Raw genomic sequence first — 17684 nt, 5'->3', positions numbered from 1 at the left:
ATTAATCAAATAGTATGGATATCTTTATGGATCATGCTACATATTGCTAAATTGTATTCAAAAGGGTATAACCAGTAAAAATGACACTAGAAATTAATATGTATGCTAGTTTTTTAGCAATGCTCCCAGCATTGAATTTATATTAAAAAAAATACTGCCTAGATTAGTGAACATTATCTCCAGTTAATATTTGCTTATTAACGAGACATATGTACGTATTAGATATACGTAACTGAAGTGGAATTGAATATTAATAAAAAGCTATGATACAGCAAATCAAAATTATGAAAGGTAATATCACATCTAACCTTTTCATTCCTTTCATTAGTAAAAAATTATGAAACTTCTTTGAACAATGTCTATCTCATACGTCAAATCACCTACTAGGCACGTCTACTTAAATAGACACATGCATCACAATCTCACCATATTCTAAGCGAAACTTGTCATCTTCTAAAATTTCTTTCTCTTTGGATTCCCTAAACCAGAAAAAGGTATGATTATCAAAAAAATCTCCCAATAAAACCCCTAGGAGTCATCCTGAATGCTTAGTTTCCCAAGTTCTTCCATCACAAGTCCAAGAAATTCTCTTCCTAAATAACCTTCAAATGTGTCTATTCTTCTCCATTAACTGCCAGTATTTACTCCAGGTCCTCATGATTTTTTTTCCCTCCAGAATCTTGCAATAACCTTTTAATAGTACACTCTCCTCCAGTTTTGCTTCACTTAATATATGCTCCATATTGCAGCCAAACCGATCTTTTAAAAATAAAATCAGATCATGCCTCACTGGTTCTTGCAAATTTAAGATAACTTTAAAACTTTTTAGCATTATTCATTTGGTTCTTCATAATCTGACCTCTGGCTATTTGTCTGGTCTACCACTCTCCAGGACATTATAAACTCCAGGAAAAAAAAAATTACTTTCTGTTCAAGAAATCTGATAAGCTCTTTAAGGTGTTTTGGTTTTTTATTATATTGTACCTGAAGCCAAAAGTATGTTCACTTCACCTTTTTTCTTCACTTGGCCCAGGATTCTTGCGATTAAAATGTAAATGATTTTATACATTTCACTTCTTTTTGGATCTATAAAGTGAAATTTAATCTACTTCCAATTTGATTCCAGAAATTATAGTCCAAAAAATTTTACATGTTTTTATTCTTTTTGAAAATGCTGAGCAAAGCAAATTTTGCAACTTCCATTTATTCTTAGAGAGATCAACCTACTTTAGGTCAGTCTAATGTTACTAATCTGTTGTAAAACAATTTAATAGAGAATGTAATAATCCAAAAAGAGAATTTTCAGGCACTTCTAAATGTCACTGTTGTATATGACAAGATCTACTGAGTTTATTATGAAGTACCATACATTTTTTTGGTTGGTGTTCTAATGCAAAGGAAGGAATACAGCCAGAATATTTAAAGAGTAACAATTCATTAAAGAAATTTATGGACAATTTTAATGTTATTTCATTTTCAATTCTCTTTTAAATACTTAAAATTGCACTATTGTATATTTGCTCCATTTTTAGTAAAACACCTAAATCAACATAGGTACAAAGTATACATAGACTATATACTTTATTCCAAGTATACATATATACAACTCTAGAGTTTTTAAATCTACCTTTATTAATCTAAAATCCTTAGTCTATTCATTTTAATCTAATTTCAAAGTCATCAGCATAATTTTAAAGGAATCGCAAGCCAATTTCTGTCAAATCTGTCTTAGTTTGTTGGAGCTGCTATAACAAAATATCATAGAGTGGGTGGCTTATAAACAATAGCAGTTTATTTCTCATAGTTCCAGAGGCTGCAGAGTCTAAGATGAAGGTGCCAGCAGATTTAGTGTCTGATGAGGGCCTGCTTCCTCACAGATGGTGCTTTCCCCCAGTGTCCTCACATGATGGAAGGGGCAAGAGATCTCTCTGGTGTCTCTTTTATAAGGGCACTAATCCTATTTATAAGGGCTCTGCGCTCATGACCTTATCACTTCCCAAAGGGCCCACCACCCAGTACTATCACCTGGGGGATTAGGATTTAATATATAAATTTTGGGAGGACAAAAATATTCAGACCATAGTAGAATCCCAAGTGTCCAACACATGGAAAGTAGTGAATGAATATTGGATACAACCATCATTGGTACTTGTTTGAGAAATGATACCACTACTACTTGATAACAAAAGAGAAAGAGGGAAAAGTATGAGAAAAAAGAAGGAAACAGATGGTGGAAGAAATGGCAAAAACAAAAAGGAAAAGCAGGTTGAGAACGAAGAAGAGAATAAAGGGGACGTAGGGTGCAAAAGGGGCACAGAGAGAAATGGAGCCAATGGACAGTACAGCCAGTGTTTCTTAGAACAAAGCAACTTGCTTTCTTGGAGGGGGATGGTTCAGGGAATTAATAAAATTAACTGGAATTTAAACAAGTATTAGTTGTCTTAAAGACTTTGCTGTCTTGGCACTTCGAACATAAGGCCATGTACTTATACTGATGTTTTCATGTAAACAAGAATGTGCGTAGAAAAAAACACACCAATTTTCCTTTGACTGGTATATTGCTTTAGTTTTTTTTTTTTTTTTTTTTTTTTTTTTTTTTTTTTCGGTATGCGGGCCTCTCACTGTTGTGGCCTCCCCCGTTGCGGAGCACAGGCTCCGGACGCGCAGGCTCCGGACGCGCAGGCTCAGCGGCCATGGCTCACGGGCCCAGCCGCTCCGCGGCATATGGGATCCTCCCAGACCGGGGCACGAACCCGTATCCCCTGCATCGGCAGGCGGACTCTCAACCACTTGCGCCACCAGGGAGGCCCTATTGCTTTAGTTTGAAAAAGATGATAACGGGGTTTAATCCACTAAAATAACATGTGGAGATTACTTAGGTTATAAAAGAGGTAATATTTAGCAGCATTCAATTGTATTCACAAAAGAACAAAGTTTTGGATGAGATTTCAGATGTCTTACTATATGTTATTTATTCTAAGTTTTATATTTGTGAGTTATTCATGCATTTAAAAATTGCACATAAAGAGAACACTTCAAAGATTTATTAGCTAATGCTTGACATTTTCACACTTCATTTAAGTGACTTTTCAAAGGACTATTTTATAAGGTCAGATTTCAGAATATCTATTTTCATTGTAAATGGAGATTTTCTCATTGTTAAATAAACAGATTTGCAACTCTACAGTATTGTTTAGCTGTGAAGTCTATATATGTAAAATCATCAAATAACAAAATAAAAATATACGTGAACAATTTAAAAGAGGAAAATGCATTACAGGAAAAATTGTAAACCACTGAATAGAAAGATTCACATAAGCAATGCATATTGAATACATACACAAATTCACCATCCCCCCCCATAAAAATTCATGTGTTCAACAAGATGTACAACTTGCATGAGTTGCTAGTTACCGCTTTTAAACATGATGATGAAAGGACAATAAGGAAAGACAAAATCCAATATCTGACAACAGCAGCAGTAGCAGCAGTATTTTATACTTCTCTATGTGAGGAGTGGGTAGTTACAGCTTAGGACAGAACAAAACTAGAGGCAACAGTGGAAGGACAATTTAAATTCTGTTCGTCTCTCTTCACCCCACCCTCCCCCACTTCTTTACCTTTGGACAAACATTGCCTATACCCTTTCCTCAAACCACTGCTATGGGTATCTATGTGGGCAAGAATATCATTGGATGAGGTGAAAGTAAGTGGGCATTAAGTCCTTTACTGCTCCCAATCCAACCCCAAGGGTTTGTGGAGTAGGATCTTGTAAAATTGCCTTCTCCCTATATTATACTCCTTGAGGGTGAAATCCTGACACTTGTTTCTTGTTGGGTTGCTGCAAAATGAAGTATTAACTTTGGTTGGTGGTGCCTGAATGCCCCATACCTTACCCGCCCCACATCTACACATCTTGAACTAGCCTAGACTATGGTCTGGCCTATGGCCTTTCTCCAAGATCAAAGAGTCAATATTCCATCCCAGACCAAATAAACTAGACTCCTGAGGTTGCCCATACCTCACAGATAAATAATGAATTGGACCAAATAAATGCTTTCTGAAGTATAGTATTAATATAGAAAACTGAATAATTTTAAATAAATATATTGTAATACATGAAAGGAAGGAAGGGAGGGAGAAAGGGAGGAAGGGAGAAGGAGAGAAAGAAACAGAAAGTTCCCCTGTGTTACCAAAAATAATATTCCAGGCATTAGTAATACAATGGGAAGTGGACAAAACAACAGACATGGGGTGTATTAATGTGTTTCTTTCATAAGATGGAAAATATAGTCATTGACACATTTAAGAAATAGAAGTTACTCCATAAATGTTTCTTTAGAAAAATAATAAAATCAGCCTATATAACTTTGAAACACCACAGAATTTTATGGAATTTCATTTAAAAGAGTGCATAAAGTACAGGAAATGAAAAACATGAAACAAGATGGCCGAATTAAATCCTAGTTACAAAGAATTTAAAACAAATGAAGGTGTATTGAAATAATCAAAAGACAAAGGCCCACAAATTGAATGAAAATAAAATTCAACAATATGTTGTATGTAAAAACAAAAAGACACAGATTAAAATAAAAGAATGACAAACATATAGCAAGCTTAGAGCTGATAAATATAAACCAAGAGAAAGTTGGAGTAGCAATCTTAATTTCTGAAGAGCAAGTAAACAAACAAAATCTTCCTTTTGCTTTGCAGCTTTATGTGACTTTACATGTGCTTTGAATACAGTCCTGATTCCATCGAAGTTAAAAAAAAAAGAAAAAGGAAAATAAAAGAAATAATAAAAGAGGAGGTAGCTAGTAAGTAATGCAAGATGAGAAATTTATAATTAAAATTCTGCTGCCAGTAAAATTATAAGGGGACAATCACACTTACTTTAGCCTAATTACAATGGAAACTACCCTGTGTATTAGTTCTCATCTTCAGATTACATGAAGACAATAATATTTTCTTAGATGGTTTTATTTAAAATCTAAGACAGTGCATTTAATAAGATAAAAACAAGTCATTTTTCGTTTGTTTGCTAGGTGATACACGTTCACAAAGCAGGTTACTTGGAATCAGATGAAGAAGGTAAAGAAGATACTTTGCCATTAAAAGAATTAAGTCTGTGGAGCAGTGCAGTACAGATTTTGTAGTACAGTGTAGTATGGTACTTAAATGCTGCCTGGAGATATTAAATCTTCAGGCGGCATTTAAGTACTTCAAGGATCTGTCAAAATGATATATGCCAAACTGTGAAACTTTAGCACAGTACTTGAAATCTTTGAGAAGGAAAATAAGAGTGAATGTGTTGTTAACATTAAACTATTTTTTCTTAGACTAAAGCCTCATTTTCTGGTTGAATTCAAGGAAAATGACTATGACATAGAGAAAATAAATGTCAAGTTTAGCCAGTGTGTTGATTTTTCTTATTTTACTTGCCAGTTGGGAGAAAAAAAATATTTTGCTATATTGGCATATAGCAAAGTAGTCCTTTCTCTCAGAAATATTTTTAATCTGCAAAAGACTTTATATTAAACTTATCTGATTAAAACCACAATTAGTCTTTATCAAAGGTAATTTCTTCTGTCATTAAATAATGCATGTGCTTCCACATCAGTATTTTTAAAGCTTTGTAAATAACTTTGAAAAATTACACATGTATTATTATCAGTACTATATAAGTAGTAATTTTAAAGTATTACTCTGACTTTAAAAGTAAATGAAAACACAAAATAGGATCAATCTTTGAGTTTACTTGCCATTGGAATTATATACATATATGTTTGATTAATCATTTAATATATTTTTATGTAAAAATAAGCCTAAATCTCAGTATACTATATTAATTCTATATTTTTAATTGCATGTGTTAGATTGCCCAGCTCACTTGGTTTTTACTTATTTTAGTTGAAAGAAATCAAAGATGACACAAACAGATGGAGAGATATACCATGTTCTTGGACTGGAAGAATCGATATTGTGAAAATGACTATACTACCCAAAGCAAGCTACAATGCAATCCCCATCAAATTACCAATGGCATTTTTCACAGAACTAGAACAGAAAGTTTTACAATCTGTATGAAAAAACAAATAGCAAAATAGCCAAAGCAATCTTGAGAAAGAAAAACGGAGCTGGAGGAATCATGCTCCCTGGTTTCAGACCATACTACAAAGGTACAGTAATCAAGACAGTATGGGGGGGCTTCCCTGGTGGTGCAGTGGTTGAGAGTCCGCCTGCCGATGCAGGGGATAAGGGTTCGTGCCCCGGTCTGGGAAGATCCCACATGCCCCGGAGAAGCTGGGCCCGTGAGCCATGGCCGCTGGGCCTGTGCGTCCGGAGCCTGTGCTCCGCAATGGGGGAGGCCACAACAGTGAGAGGCCCGCGTACAGCAAAAAAAAAAAAAAAAAAAAAAAAAGACAGTATGGTACTGGCACAAAAACAGAAATACAGATCAATGGAACAGGATAGAAAGCCCAGAGATCAGCCCACACACATATGGTCACCTTATTTTTGATAAAGGAGGCAAGAATATACAATGGAGAAAAGACAGCCTCTTCAATAAGTGGTGCTGGGAAAACTGGATAGCTACATGTAAAAGAATGAAATTAGAACACTCCCTAACACCATACACAAAAATAAACTCAAAATGGATTAAAGACCTGATTCTTTATCTGCATTTTATTTTCGCTTTTCCATTTCACTCTCAAAATAAATTACATTCTTTGGTAAGTTTTTTAATTTACTTGGGAAATATATGATTTATATGAGTGTTAGTGGTTCACAGATGGCAAGAACACCCCCAAATTTCCAAATAATGATTGATAATATCAAAAGCATGTATCATAGTTTATTATGTAAAGCAACTATATTATCTTGTTATATTTGTATTTATATAATATTTATACTAACTTGTTTCAGGCACAGGTTGTAGTACAGTAGCTCTTGCAATATTTTTCTGAGATGATGAGTATTATGTAATGCCAGGCATTACAGTTCACATAAAGCAATGCCAAACCAAAACAAAAGGAATCAGAATATTATAGTTTGTAATGTTATATGTCAATCATATCTTAATTTTTTTAAAAGATTATTGTTGCTTGGGATATCTAGAAATGGACTCTCGAGAATTCCTCTGAAACCAATTTATTAGGAAATGCTCCCAGGAAAGATAGTAGTCAAGTGAGAAAGTGGAAAGGGAAGGGAAGAAGTGCATCCAAAAGGGCAGCTTCAAGATCTCAGAGGGTGACTTTGGCTCCATCTCACAAGAAAGAGCTGGAAAGAGGAGTCTCATCTCAAAACTGTCTCTCTCCAAGGTCAAAGGAATTAGTGATATGGAGCTGGGGTGTGGTCCCTGCCACACAGATCAGTCATTGGTTAAGGGAGGTTTGCTTTGCAAGCAAAGTGGGCCTCAGGTTCTCAAAGCTAAGAACAGCTCAATTTCAAAGACAAAGACAGTCAGTTGTGGCTGTTGAGAGCAAACATTCACCTGGAGCTCCTGGGCACCTGTGTGCATGCACACACACATACAGTAAAGGAAACTAAGGGGATGTGGGCAGAGCACTGGCAGCACCTGCTACAGTTTATCTGGAAAAGACTTTAGAGTCTAATTCTTGAAGTAAGATATTAGGCATCTGAAGCCCAGAGAGGTGAAATACATTCCCCAGAGTCACAAACCTAGTAAGTGGCAAACAAAATATGGAATCCAGGTCTCCACTCCTTCACATCAAGTCACTTTCAATGACAATGCTTTACATTAATGACCTAACTTTTTTTTAGAAATCCTATTTTTGTGGATATTTAACAGTATTTCTCCATAGAGTACTCAGAGGTAATTTTGACTTTTTTTAAAATTCTAAGTATATTAAAAGTTTGCTATTGAGCAAAAAGGAAACTATTATAATGGGTTTCTTCATATTGCAATATGTACTCTCGTTCATCATTAATAAATTTAAGTTGTTTATGTGTCCATTTTTGAGCTAATGTACTTTCATATTTTATTTATGCTATCTACACCCTGAACTATTCATTTCAAATAAGGGAAAGCTAATTTGGGGGGACTGGGTTTTTCAAGAAAACTTTAAGATTATATTTGCACAAATATATACACATGTATATATTTGTATATATTTACTTATTAAAATGTGCAACACTGCTATGTAACACTAATCATAATTTGATATTTTTGAAATATTTCTAATGTTTCACATAAAAAAATTACTAGTCAAATGAAAATATATCCGAATTTTGATAACTATTGATCCTGAAAAGGATTAAACAATTGCACAAAATGGAGTTATAAGTATTTACTAATGTTAAAGTAATGAAGAGGTACTGTACTGAATAGAAAATTGAGAAAGTCTGTTCTAGGACACTTTCATCTCAAACTCGAATTTTTTCCACTTGGGAGTCTCAAGCTCATTTTTAAAGATCTTAATTTTGAATGAAAGAATATAGAAATGCTAAAGTATTCCTCAAACTCACAAGTGATTTTTTCCAGTTTAATTAGTTAAAATATAAACATCAAAAGTTTTACTTTACTCATTTAAAAATAGTGCCAGATCCCAATTCTTGTGGTAAGCAACAGAGATCATCAAATGGTAGAACACTGAACAAAGCTTAGAGCCAGAGCTAAGTCTCCATTATATTTTCAAAAGATAGAAAGATAGCATTGTTGCTCTGAATTTCTTTTTATTGCCTTTTTATTATTCTTTCTATTCTTGCCCTTACAAAGTATATCTAAATCAAGGGCACTTAATATAAAATATAAAGGGTAGAATAAATCAGTAATAAAATAATGTGCTGAATTAGGGATGTAAAATTGTTTTCCTCTTTAATTTTTAAATGTATCACATGTAATGTATAGGTGGTAGTTTTTCATTGCTATTACAGTTGAACTTTTTGAATTCAAATATAATTCAGTAATTGCTTAATACACCGCTGGATTAAATTATTTTCAAGACAAAAATAAAGAAAATTATAAATAAGGGTGGTTGTATATTAAGTATCATCAATATAATTATGTATACTCCAGGCCCTATAACTATATGATCTCAATTTACTCTTACTTAATTTGCCTTCACATTTGGTTTTTACATTGGCTCTTTCTAATTCTCCACTGCCCACACTGTATTTCTGCTTTTCTTATTGTTGTAAAATCCAAATGTCCCTTGAAGGGCTGTGTTAGTCTCTGTCACTGTTGATTCCTAGTTGGTATGTCTCCCCCCATTCCCAAATTAAACTTGATACCTCTTCTGGATACTCTAAAAATCTGGAATATTCTAAGAGGTTCCTGAATGTGTAAATTTATAAATTTTCAGAATAGAGAGAAGTGGTGTGAGAACCAACTTTAAACTGGCTTAATCTCTGCAAAGAAGGCCCACGAAGTTAACCTTCAATTCACGCAGTTACAAGAAGGCAGTGGAGTCATTTTGCACAGCTTCTTGCACAATCTCCCTCCCTCTCTCTCTCACACACTCCTTCCCCACCCTGCCATGTCTCTGTGTGCCTTTGTCTCTCTCTGTGTGTGTCTCTCTCTCTCTCTCTCCATCTGTCTGTCTCTGTCTCTTTGCCTGTCTGTCTGCTTCTGTGTGTGTCTGTCTCTCTGTGTCTCTCTGTGTGTCTCTCTGTGCATCTCTCCTTCTGTGTGTCCCCCTCCCCGTCTCTCTCTCCCCCTCCCTCTTTCTCTCTCTCTTTATGCCTGTCTCTGTGTCTGCTTCTGTGTGTGTCTATCAGTCTCTATCTCTGTCTCTTTCTCCATGCTCTTATTTATTTATTTATTTACTTTGAATATTTATTACTTTTGCTTTTATATATATTTTTTAATATCTTTATTGGGGTATAATTGTTTTACAATGGTGTGTTAGTTTCTGCTTTATAACAAAGTGAATCAGCTGTACATATATATATATCCCCATATCTCCTCCCTCTTGCATCTCCCTCCCACCCTCTCTAACCCACCCCTCTAGGTGGTCACAATCCACAGAGCTGATCTCCCTGTGCTATGCGGCTGCTTCCCACTAGCTATTTTACATTTGGTAGTATATATAAGTCCGTGCCACTCACTTCATCCAGCTTACCCTTCCCCCTCCCTGTGTCCTCAAGTCCACTCTCTACATCTGCATCTTTATTCCTGTCCTGCTGCTAGGTTCTTCAGAACCACTTTTTTTTTTTTTTTTTTAGATTCCATATATATGTTAGCATATGGTATTTGCTTTTCTCTTTCTGACTTACTTCACTTCTTAAGAATGACAAAGGCAAGTTTCTACTCCTTGTAGAATCATCATTCAATGATGGCAGTATCCTTAACCACTTGGTGGCCTGCATCTGGGAAGTCCTAACTCCATCTGGGAGCATCTGTGTTGTGTCCTGCACCGTGTAACCACTTCTGTTAAGTTTTATATTCCACACTGTGTAACCACTTCTGTAAGTTTTATATCCTTCATCATTCAGGGATATTTCTATCTGTATGTACATAACTCCTGTTTCTAACCTCCTTATTTAAATGTTTTCATTTGGTAGGTGTATTAGTCTCATTTCTTCTGAGTACTTTCAATGTGGGTGATACTTGTTGGATATCTAAAAAGAGAAGCAATAATTTAGCTAGAGAATGCTTAGAAGTTTCTGACCCTATGGCAGTACAATGAGTTCAGTACAGCCCTGATTTTTTCCAACTCAGTAGACATAGCAGTTTTAAGGACTACTGTTTATAATGGTAGATTCATTATAAATAAGAACAAGAGCTCTGAAGCACTATTCTTTGTCAGGTGACTTTGGGGAAATTTATAAACCTGTTTTTTGTTTTTTGTTTTTTTTGCAGTACGCGGGCCTCTCACTGCTGCGGCCCCTCCCGTTGCGGAGCACAGGCTCCGGACGCGCAGGCTCAGCGGTCATGGCTCACAGGCCCAGCCGCTCCGCGGCATGTGGGATCTTCCGGGACCGGGGTACAAACCCGCGTCCCCTGCATCGGCAGGCGGACTCTCAACCACTGCACCACCAGGGAAGCCCTAAACCTGTTTTCATCTCAACTTTTTGATCAGTAAAATGAGGACAAACATATGTTGCATTATAGAACTGTTCTGAAGATTAAATAAGAAAATCTGGTACATGATCAACTTCCAATGTTATTATTACCATTCTTACCAATAATTAATAATTATTACCAATCTCAAAGATAATTTAGAGATTAAGATTAAGATCTTACAAATTAACATCAATACACAACTGTCTTTATCATTTCAGAAATATATAAAAATCTGCCAAATAAAAACTGTTCCCCCATTATGTTTAAAATTCTTCACTAAAACTGACAGGCATCTGGGGGAGAGGTAGCTTCCTTAGACTAGTCATTACTGTATTTGAGAACATGAGATGAATTTCTTCCAGGGCCAGTCAGACTGAAGTTGAATCGGAAAACATATGCTTCAAAGATGGAATTAAAAGAGACAGTGCAGGAAGAGATAAGAGGATTAAAAAGGAGCCCACATCTGCAAGCTGGGAGGTACCATGGTTATTTCTGCCTAGCTCATAATTCTCCCAAGGACAGCTCCAGTATATATTCTCAAAAGGTGAAGAGAACACATACACTTGAAATTTGAATCCCAGTGCAGCCAGCACTTTCAAGACTGACTGTCTGACTAGGAAGCTTGTTCAGCTCACATATGAGACCCCAGCTAACACAGAGGGGCAAAGGTCATTGGAAAATAGCAATGGAGAGCAGCCGCTGGGGGTCAGGGAGTTCAAGGCAGCTTGCCCAAGATGATGAACTAATACCAAGATGCAGAGGTATCAGTGATAGGACTGAGAAACAGAAAATTAGTAGAAGGATCAGGGAGAGACACTAAAGATGAAAAGGGTAAGGAACAAGGGATTTGTGGTAATGGGATTAGTATTAATGGCAGCTGAATTCTCTCTCATTTGGCCGATTTGCCCTGACACTTGATAATGTGATTTAGGCATTCAATAAATGTGGCATTTCATTAAGAGACATTTTGTCACTCAGGAGGTGGTTGTAATGCCATCTTTTACCACTGACCATAATTTCTCGTCTCCTATCACTGTCATCTTTTCATCAACTCCATTATTGTTCCAACACACTAAACAGTGCCCTTGGAGCTAAAAATGCTTCTCAGGAAAATATTTAATATTCTCTAAGGAATGAAAAACACCACCAAATGTGAGATGAATTTGGCAAAAATACAACGTACTTGCAACTAAACTGTCCAAAATCCAAAAAGAATTTCTGACTCACAGAATCACAATAGATGCTTTATACAGGGCAGGTCAAAGGCAATTATATTTTACTTAAAATATTATTTCTTGAAGTCATTAATAAGTTCTATAAATAAATAACTTATTAATAATTATAAATAAGTTAACTCTTACCATCCTGTGACATTTCTTTAACTTCAATTATATTTTCAACAGCCCTCAATGTTCAGAAATATAAAATTATATGCTGGCTAACACATCTTCCTTCTCATTTCTTTCAGCAGGTGCTCTCTTCCAGTTTCTTTTGGTGATGATACTGTATTAGTGAGATTAACGCATCATCACACGGTTGCAGTAAAGTACAAATACATTGCAATTTGTGAAAGTCTCATGGTCACTAATTTCCTCTGAGAAAAAGATGTGACTGTCTCACTGTAATTTCTCAAATGATGTCATCGAAGAAGTATATTATCCCCTTAGGTCTTTATTATAATGCAGAACTAGATAAAATGAGTTTATGCTTTTAGTACGCTGAGGCATATATGAAACATATAAAAGTTCTAGCTCTACTGTAATGGAATTTGAAGGACAAACATACAGGATGATGTACAGAGAATGATATAAGTTCTTTCATTTTTGATTTCACAACCACATTGTTGAGACATCCTCTGTATCTCAAACTATGTTTCAAAACCTGTCCTTCTCTATCTGCCCTTTTCTTCAATATATAAAATGCTGAAATCTCTTTTATCTTTTTAAAAAAAATTCTCCTGGTCTTGAGTCCACCCTCACTCCCTCTTCATCCTTCAAACTCAATTTTTACAAAGTGTAGTTCACACTTACTCTGTCCACATTTTCCAGTTACTCTTTAGGAAAAGTGATCAGAAACTAATTCAAGCATAAATTTAGAATATACTTATGAACTCATTAAGCAGCTTTGTCAGATTTCAGTGTTTTCCTGTTTCTTTAGTTTTTTGGTTTTGTTTTTAATAGAAATAGAGGTACTGTTGAAGTCCTCTGTACGGCTGTCCAATTGGCTTCCCTCTCTACCTAATCTGTCAATAAATAACTTTGGAGAACTTACTATATGCCAAACACTTTGCCGTGCAAAATCCTTTTTAATGTTCTTTGCATTGTTTCAGTACCACCTGTGGGTGTACAACTTCCAAGACCATCGTGCTGACCTCTCCCCTGGGCTGCAGTCATCTGTGTCTGTCTGCATGTGGATATAGCTACCTAGAGGTCTCCTAGACACTTAAAAATAAACATGATGAACACATCAGCCTCCTCCATTCTCTTACTGGCTCTGCCTCTTCATTTCTGAGTATCAGAAATGGCTTCACATGTCACCCAGACACTTTAGATATTAGAGGTCACCTTATATCCTTCTCCAACTAGTCACCAACCTCTGATGATTTTAACTCTTCAACAATTCTTAAATGAATCTCCTACTCTCCAACTGTCCTGTTAAGGCTCTGGACAACTTTCTGCATTATTTCAATCTCTTTATGTGTTTAATTTCACCCTATAGCCTTCAGATATAACCCACCTGAAAGAGGAAATGGCTTCAAATAGTTTCCATAGCATGAAGTTAAAACACTTCAGCATGACAGGATGACAGAAGGCTTTCCGCTAACTGGCACCTGCCTCTTTCCCAGCTTCATCTCTGCCACTCTACACCTCACACTTCTTTCCATTAACACTGACTTATTTTTAGTTCCCCATGTATAGCTGGCTATTTTAGAAGAACGTAGATTTGCTATTGATTCTGTCTGAAAAAAACCCTCAGACTTTCTTCACTTGCCTTTTATTTATCCTTCAGGGAGCCTTTGTTCTTAGTGTAGGCAGAATGCCTGTTTTTCCCCCGTCTTATAACTCTTTATGCAACCCAAGTACACTATTCCTGGTATATTGTAGGTGTCCAAATCCATATTAGTGAGAACTGAACTGATTTAAAGGTACTGCCTTTAGTGACCATGCTTATTTTGGAAATAACGTTTTATGGGGTTTTCTAATAAAAAGTTCATTGTCATTGATCATATCTCTACTGACATATGGAAACAATTTATAGTCATCTCTAATAACTTACTGTTGTCAAGAATTATACTGATAGATTAAGAATTGAACTATCCTTACATGGTCAGACAAATAGATAGTATGATGCTAGGACCATGAGTTCAGGAGCCAGATTTCAGGGTTTAAAATTCTAACTTTAGCACTTAATACATTTGTGTGATGAGAAAATTACTTTATCTCTCAAGGCCTCAGTTTTCTCATCAGTTAAGTTGGGATGATAACAGGAACTAAGATACTGCTATACAGGGTTTTTATAAATAAGTACTGAGATTATGTAAGCACTTGATCAACACTGTATACTATTTGTGTTACTCTTTTTAATTCATGGCTAGACTTTATTTCCTAATACTTCACTGAGAAATCACATATCCTATTCCTATTCCTAGGTCAAAGTGTTCTACTCATTTTCTAGGGGAGGACTGTCTTTGTTATTTTCAGTATTAACATTAGGCTTGAATTTTAGAATGAATTAGAAAAAGTAATTCAGTGCTTTCTATGGCATAGAATAAATGAGTAAAATAAGAAGTATTCATACTTTAATGATTAGATAGAGATCAAGTTATAAAAGCATGGGTTGGCTCTTTCAACATTAATTCTTTAAATAAACCTTTTCAATTTCTTCTAAATTTCTAGTTTGTAAATCATTTCAGATATTAGCTCATTTAATTCTCAAAGAAGTTCTGTGACAAAGGAAGGTCAGTCATTATATTACTATTATAAATAATGTTTCTTTAAATACAGAAAAATGCCCAATATAAAACATATAGGAAACAATTTAAATGTATCTAGCATTTCCACATTCTCCTAAATATCAATCTTTATATTCACAATTTTCTGCTTTATCTATGGTTTCTGAATGGCATTGTATGTGTGTTCATGTGTGAGCATGTTACACAGGCAGATATGAGCACATTACACAAGAAGACATATATGTCCACATCCTTTGGTAGATTTGTGTCCATGACATTAACTCCTTATCATGACGAGGGATTATATATGACATACTCGGACATTTTGCTTGGCTGTTACAGAAAAAAAATGACTGTGAAAGACAATAATGTAACTAGGCAATATTATGTAATAAATGCAACCTTCATATTTGCGGTATGCGGGCCTCTCACTGTTGTGGCCTCCCCCATTGCGGAGCACAGGCTCCGGACGCGCAGGCTCAGCGGCCATGGCTCACGGGCCCAGCCGCTCCGCGGCATATGGGATCCTCCCAGACTGGGGCACAAACCCGTATCCCCTGCATCGGCAGGCGGACTCTCAACCACTTGCGCCACCAGGGAGGCCCGCAACCTTCATATTTGAAAGAAAACCATTAAATATTAAAATTATCCAATTATATTGTAACACTATTGGCTAAATTTCTGATTTAGCCAATTAATATATTAATATATTTGAAATTAATATATTTCAAGAAGTTTAATGTAGTATTTATTTTTTATGCCAAGAGCAACTGCATAGAATTTGGGAATTTTCCATTGCAAAAATACCACAATAAAATACATTTAGATTGCTTTTTCCCAAGCAGTTGAATTGCATTTTGAGGGTGACATAGAAAGAAGGGTAAGGAAATATAGGTGAAGGCCACTCTAGGTGTCATTTTTTTTTAAATTGAGGATAATGATAAGGACAAAAGGTTTTGGTGTCATGTCAAAATACACTGTTTTTCTTTTTTTCTCCCAAATTAAAAACAAGTTACTTCTTTTTAGTCCAGTTTTAAGTTCATTCTCATTCTCTTTCTCCTCCTAACCCAAGTATGTGTATTCATACTTTGAAAGTATTTTAAGATGATAAACATTGCATTATAGAAATAAGATTGAGATTGATATTTAAATGAGTAAGATTTTGTACTGAAATTATACATTTTAAGGTTTTAAATTTAAACCTTAGAAATTGAGAAACACAATGTTTTCTTATTTTCAAGAATTTTAAAGGGCTTCCTCTGTTTAAGAAATTAAGAGATTAAGGAATCATACTTGGGCAAAAAAGAAATATTTAAATGTTTGAAGAATTACTACTGCAAACTCACTTTAATAGTAAAGTTACTTTAACAATACATTTAAAGGATCATAAACCATGACCAAGTGGGATTTACCCAGGGATGCAAGGATTTTTCAATATTCACAAATCAATGTGTTATGCACACTAACAAACTGAATAAAAAGATATGCTCATCTCAATAGATGCAGGAAAAGCTTTTGATAAAATTCAATACCCATTTATGATAAAAACTCTCCAGAAAATGGGCATAAAGGGAACATACTTCAACATAATAAAGGACATATATGACAAACCCACGGCCAAATCATACTCAAATGTGAAAAGCTGAAAACATTCTCTCTGAAATCCGGAACAAGACAAAGATGTCCACTCTTGCCACTTTTATTCAACATATTTTTGGAAGCCCTAGCCACAGCAATCAGAGAAGAAAAACAAAAGGAATCCAGATTGGAAAGGAAGATGTAAAACTGTCACTGTTTGCAGATGACATGATCCTATACACAGAAAATCCTAAAGATGCCACTCTAGAAAACTACTGCAACTCAACAATGAATTCAGTAAAACTGAGGAACGCAATGTCAATTAACAGAAATCTGTTGCATTTCTATACCCTAACAATGAGCTAAGAGAAATTAAGGAAACAATCCCACTTACCATAGCATCAAAAAGAATATAATGCCTAGGAGTAAACCTACCTGAGGAGCTAAAAGACCTGTACAAAAAGTATAAGATACTGACGAAAGAATACAACACAGAGGAAAAGATATACCATGTACTTGGATTGGAATATTGTTAAAATGACCATACTGCCCAAGGCAATCTACAGATTCAATGCAATCCCTATCAAATCACCAGTAACATTTTTCACAGAACTGGAACAAAAATTTTAAAAATCTGTATGGAAACACAAAAGACCCCAAATAGCCAAAACAATCTTGAGAAAGAATGGAGCTGAAGAAATCATGCTCCCTGGCCTCAGACTATACTACAAAGCTACAGTAATCAAAAGAGTATGGTGCTGGAATAAAAACAGACATATAGATCAATGGAGCAGGCTAGAAAGCCCAGAAATAAACCCAGGCACTTATGGTCAATTGACTATGACAAAAGAGGCAAGAATATATAATGGGGAAAAGACAGTCTCTTCAGTAAGTGGTGGTGGGAAAACTGGACAGCTACATGTAAAAAAATGAAATTAGAACATTCTCTAACACCATATACAAAAATAAACTCAAAATGGATTAAAGGCCAACATGTAAGACCAGATACTATAAAACTCCTAGAGGAAAACAGGCAGAGCACTCTTTGACATACATCACAGAAATATTTTTTTGGATCCATCTCCTAGAGTAATGGAAATAAAAGCAAAAATAAGCACAGTGCAGGAA

The 17684-nt window shown here is 35.3% G+C and overlaps 1 protein-coding gene across 4 annotated transcripts in view; it reads right to left on the bottom strand.

Annotated features, from left to right (window-relative positions):
- Nucleotides 1–17684, bottom strand: part of CCSER1 (coiled-coil serine rich protein 1) — a 1210612-nt gene that overhangs the window by 550310 nt on the left and 642618 nt on the right. Inside the window, exon 9 of one of the 4 annotated variants that reach the window (XM_060094707.1) lies at nt 425–479. The exons of the other annotated variants lie outside the window; for them this stretch is intronic. Within the exon in view, the coding sequence (XP_059950690.1) occupies nt 447–479 (33 nt within the window). The 3' untranslated portion in view covers nt 425–446. Of the gene's footprint in view, nt 1–424; nt 480–17684 lie in introns of those variants that run through there. 4 annotated transcript variants of the gene reach the window in all.

Source organism: Mesoplodon densirostris, chromosome 1 (assembly GCF_025265405.1).
Source record: "Mesoplodon densirostris isolate mMesDen1 chromosome 1, mMesDen1 primary haplotype, whole genome shotgun sequence".
Classification (NCBI taxonomy): domain Eukaryota; kingdom Metazoa; phylum Chordata; class Mammalia; order Artiodactyla; family Ziphiidae; genus Mesoplodon; species Mesoplodon densirostris.
This window is presented reverse-complemented; position numbering and strand designations above follow the sequence as displayed.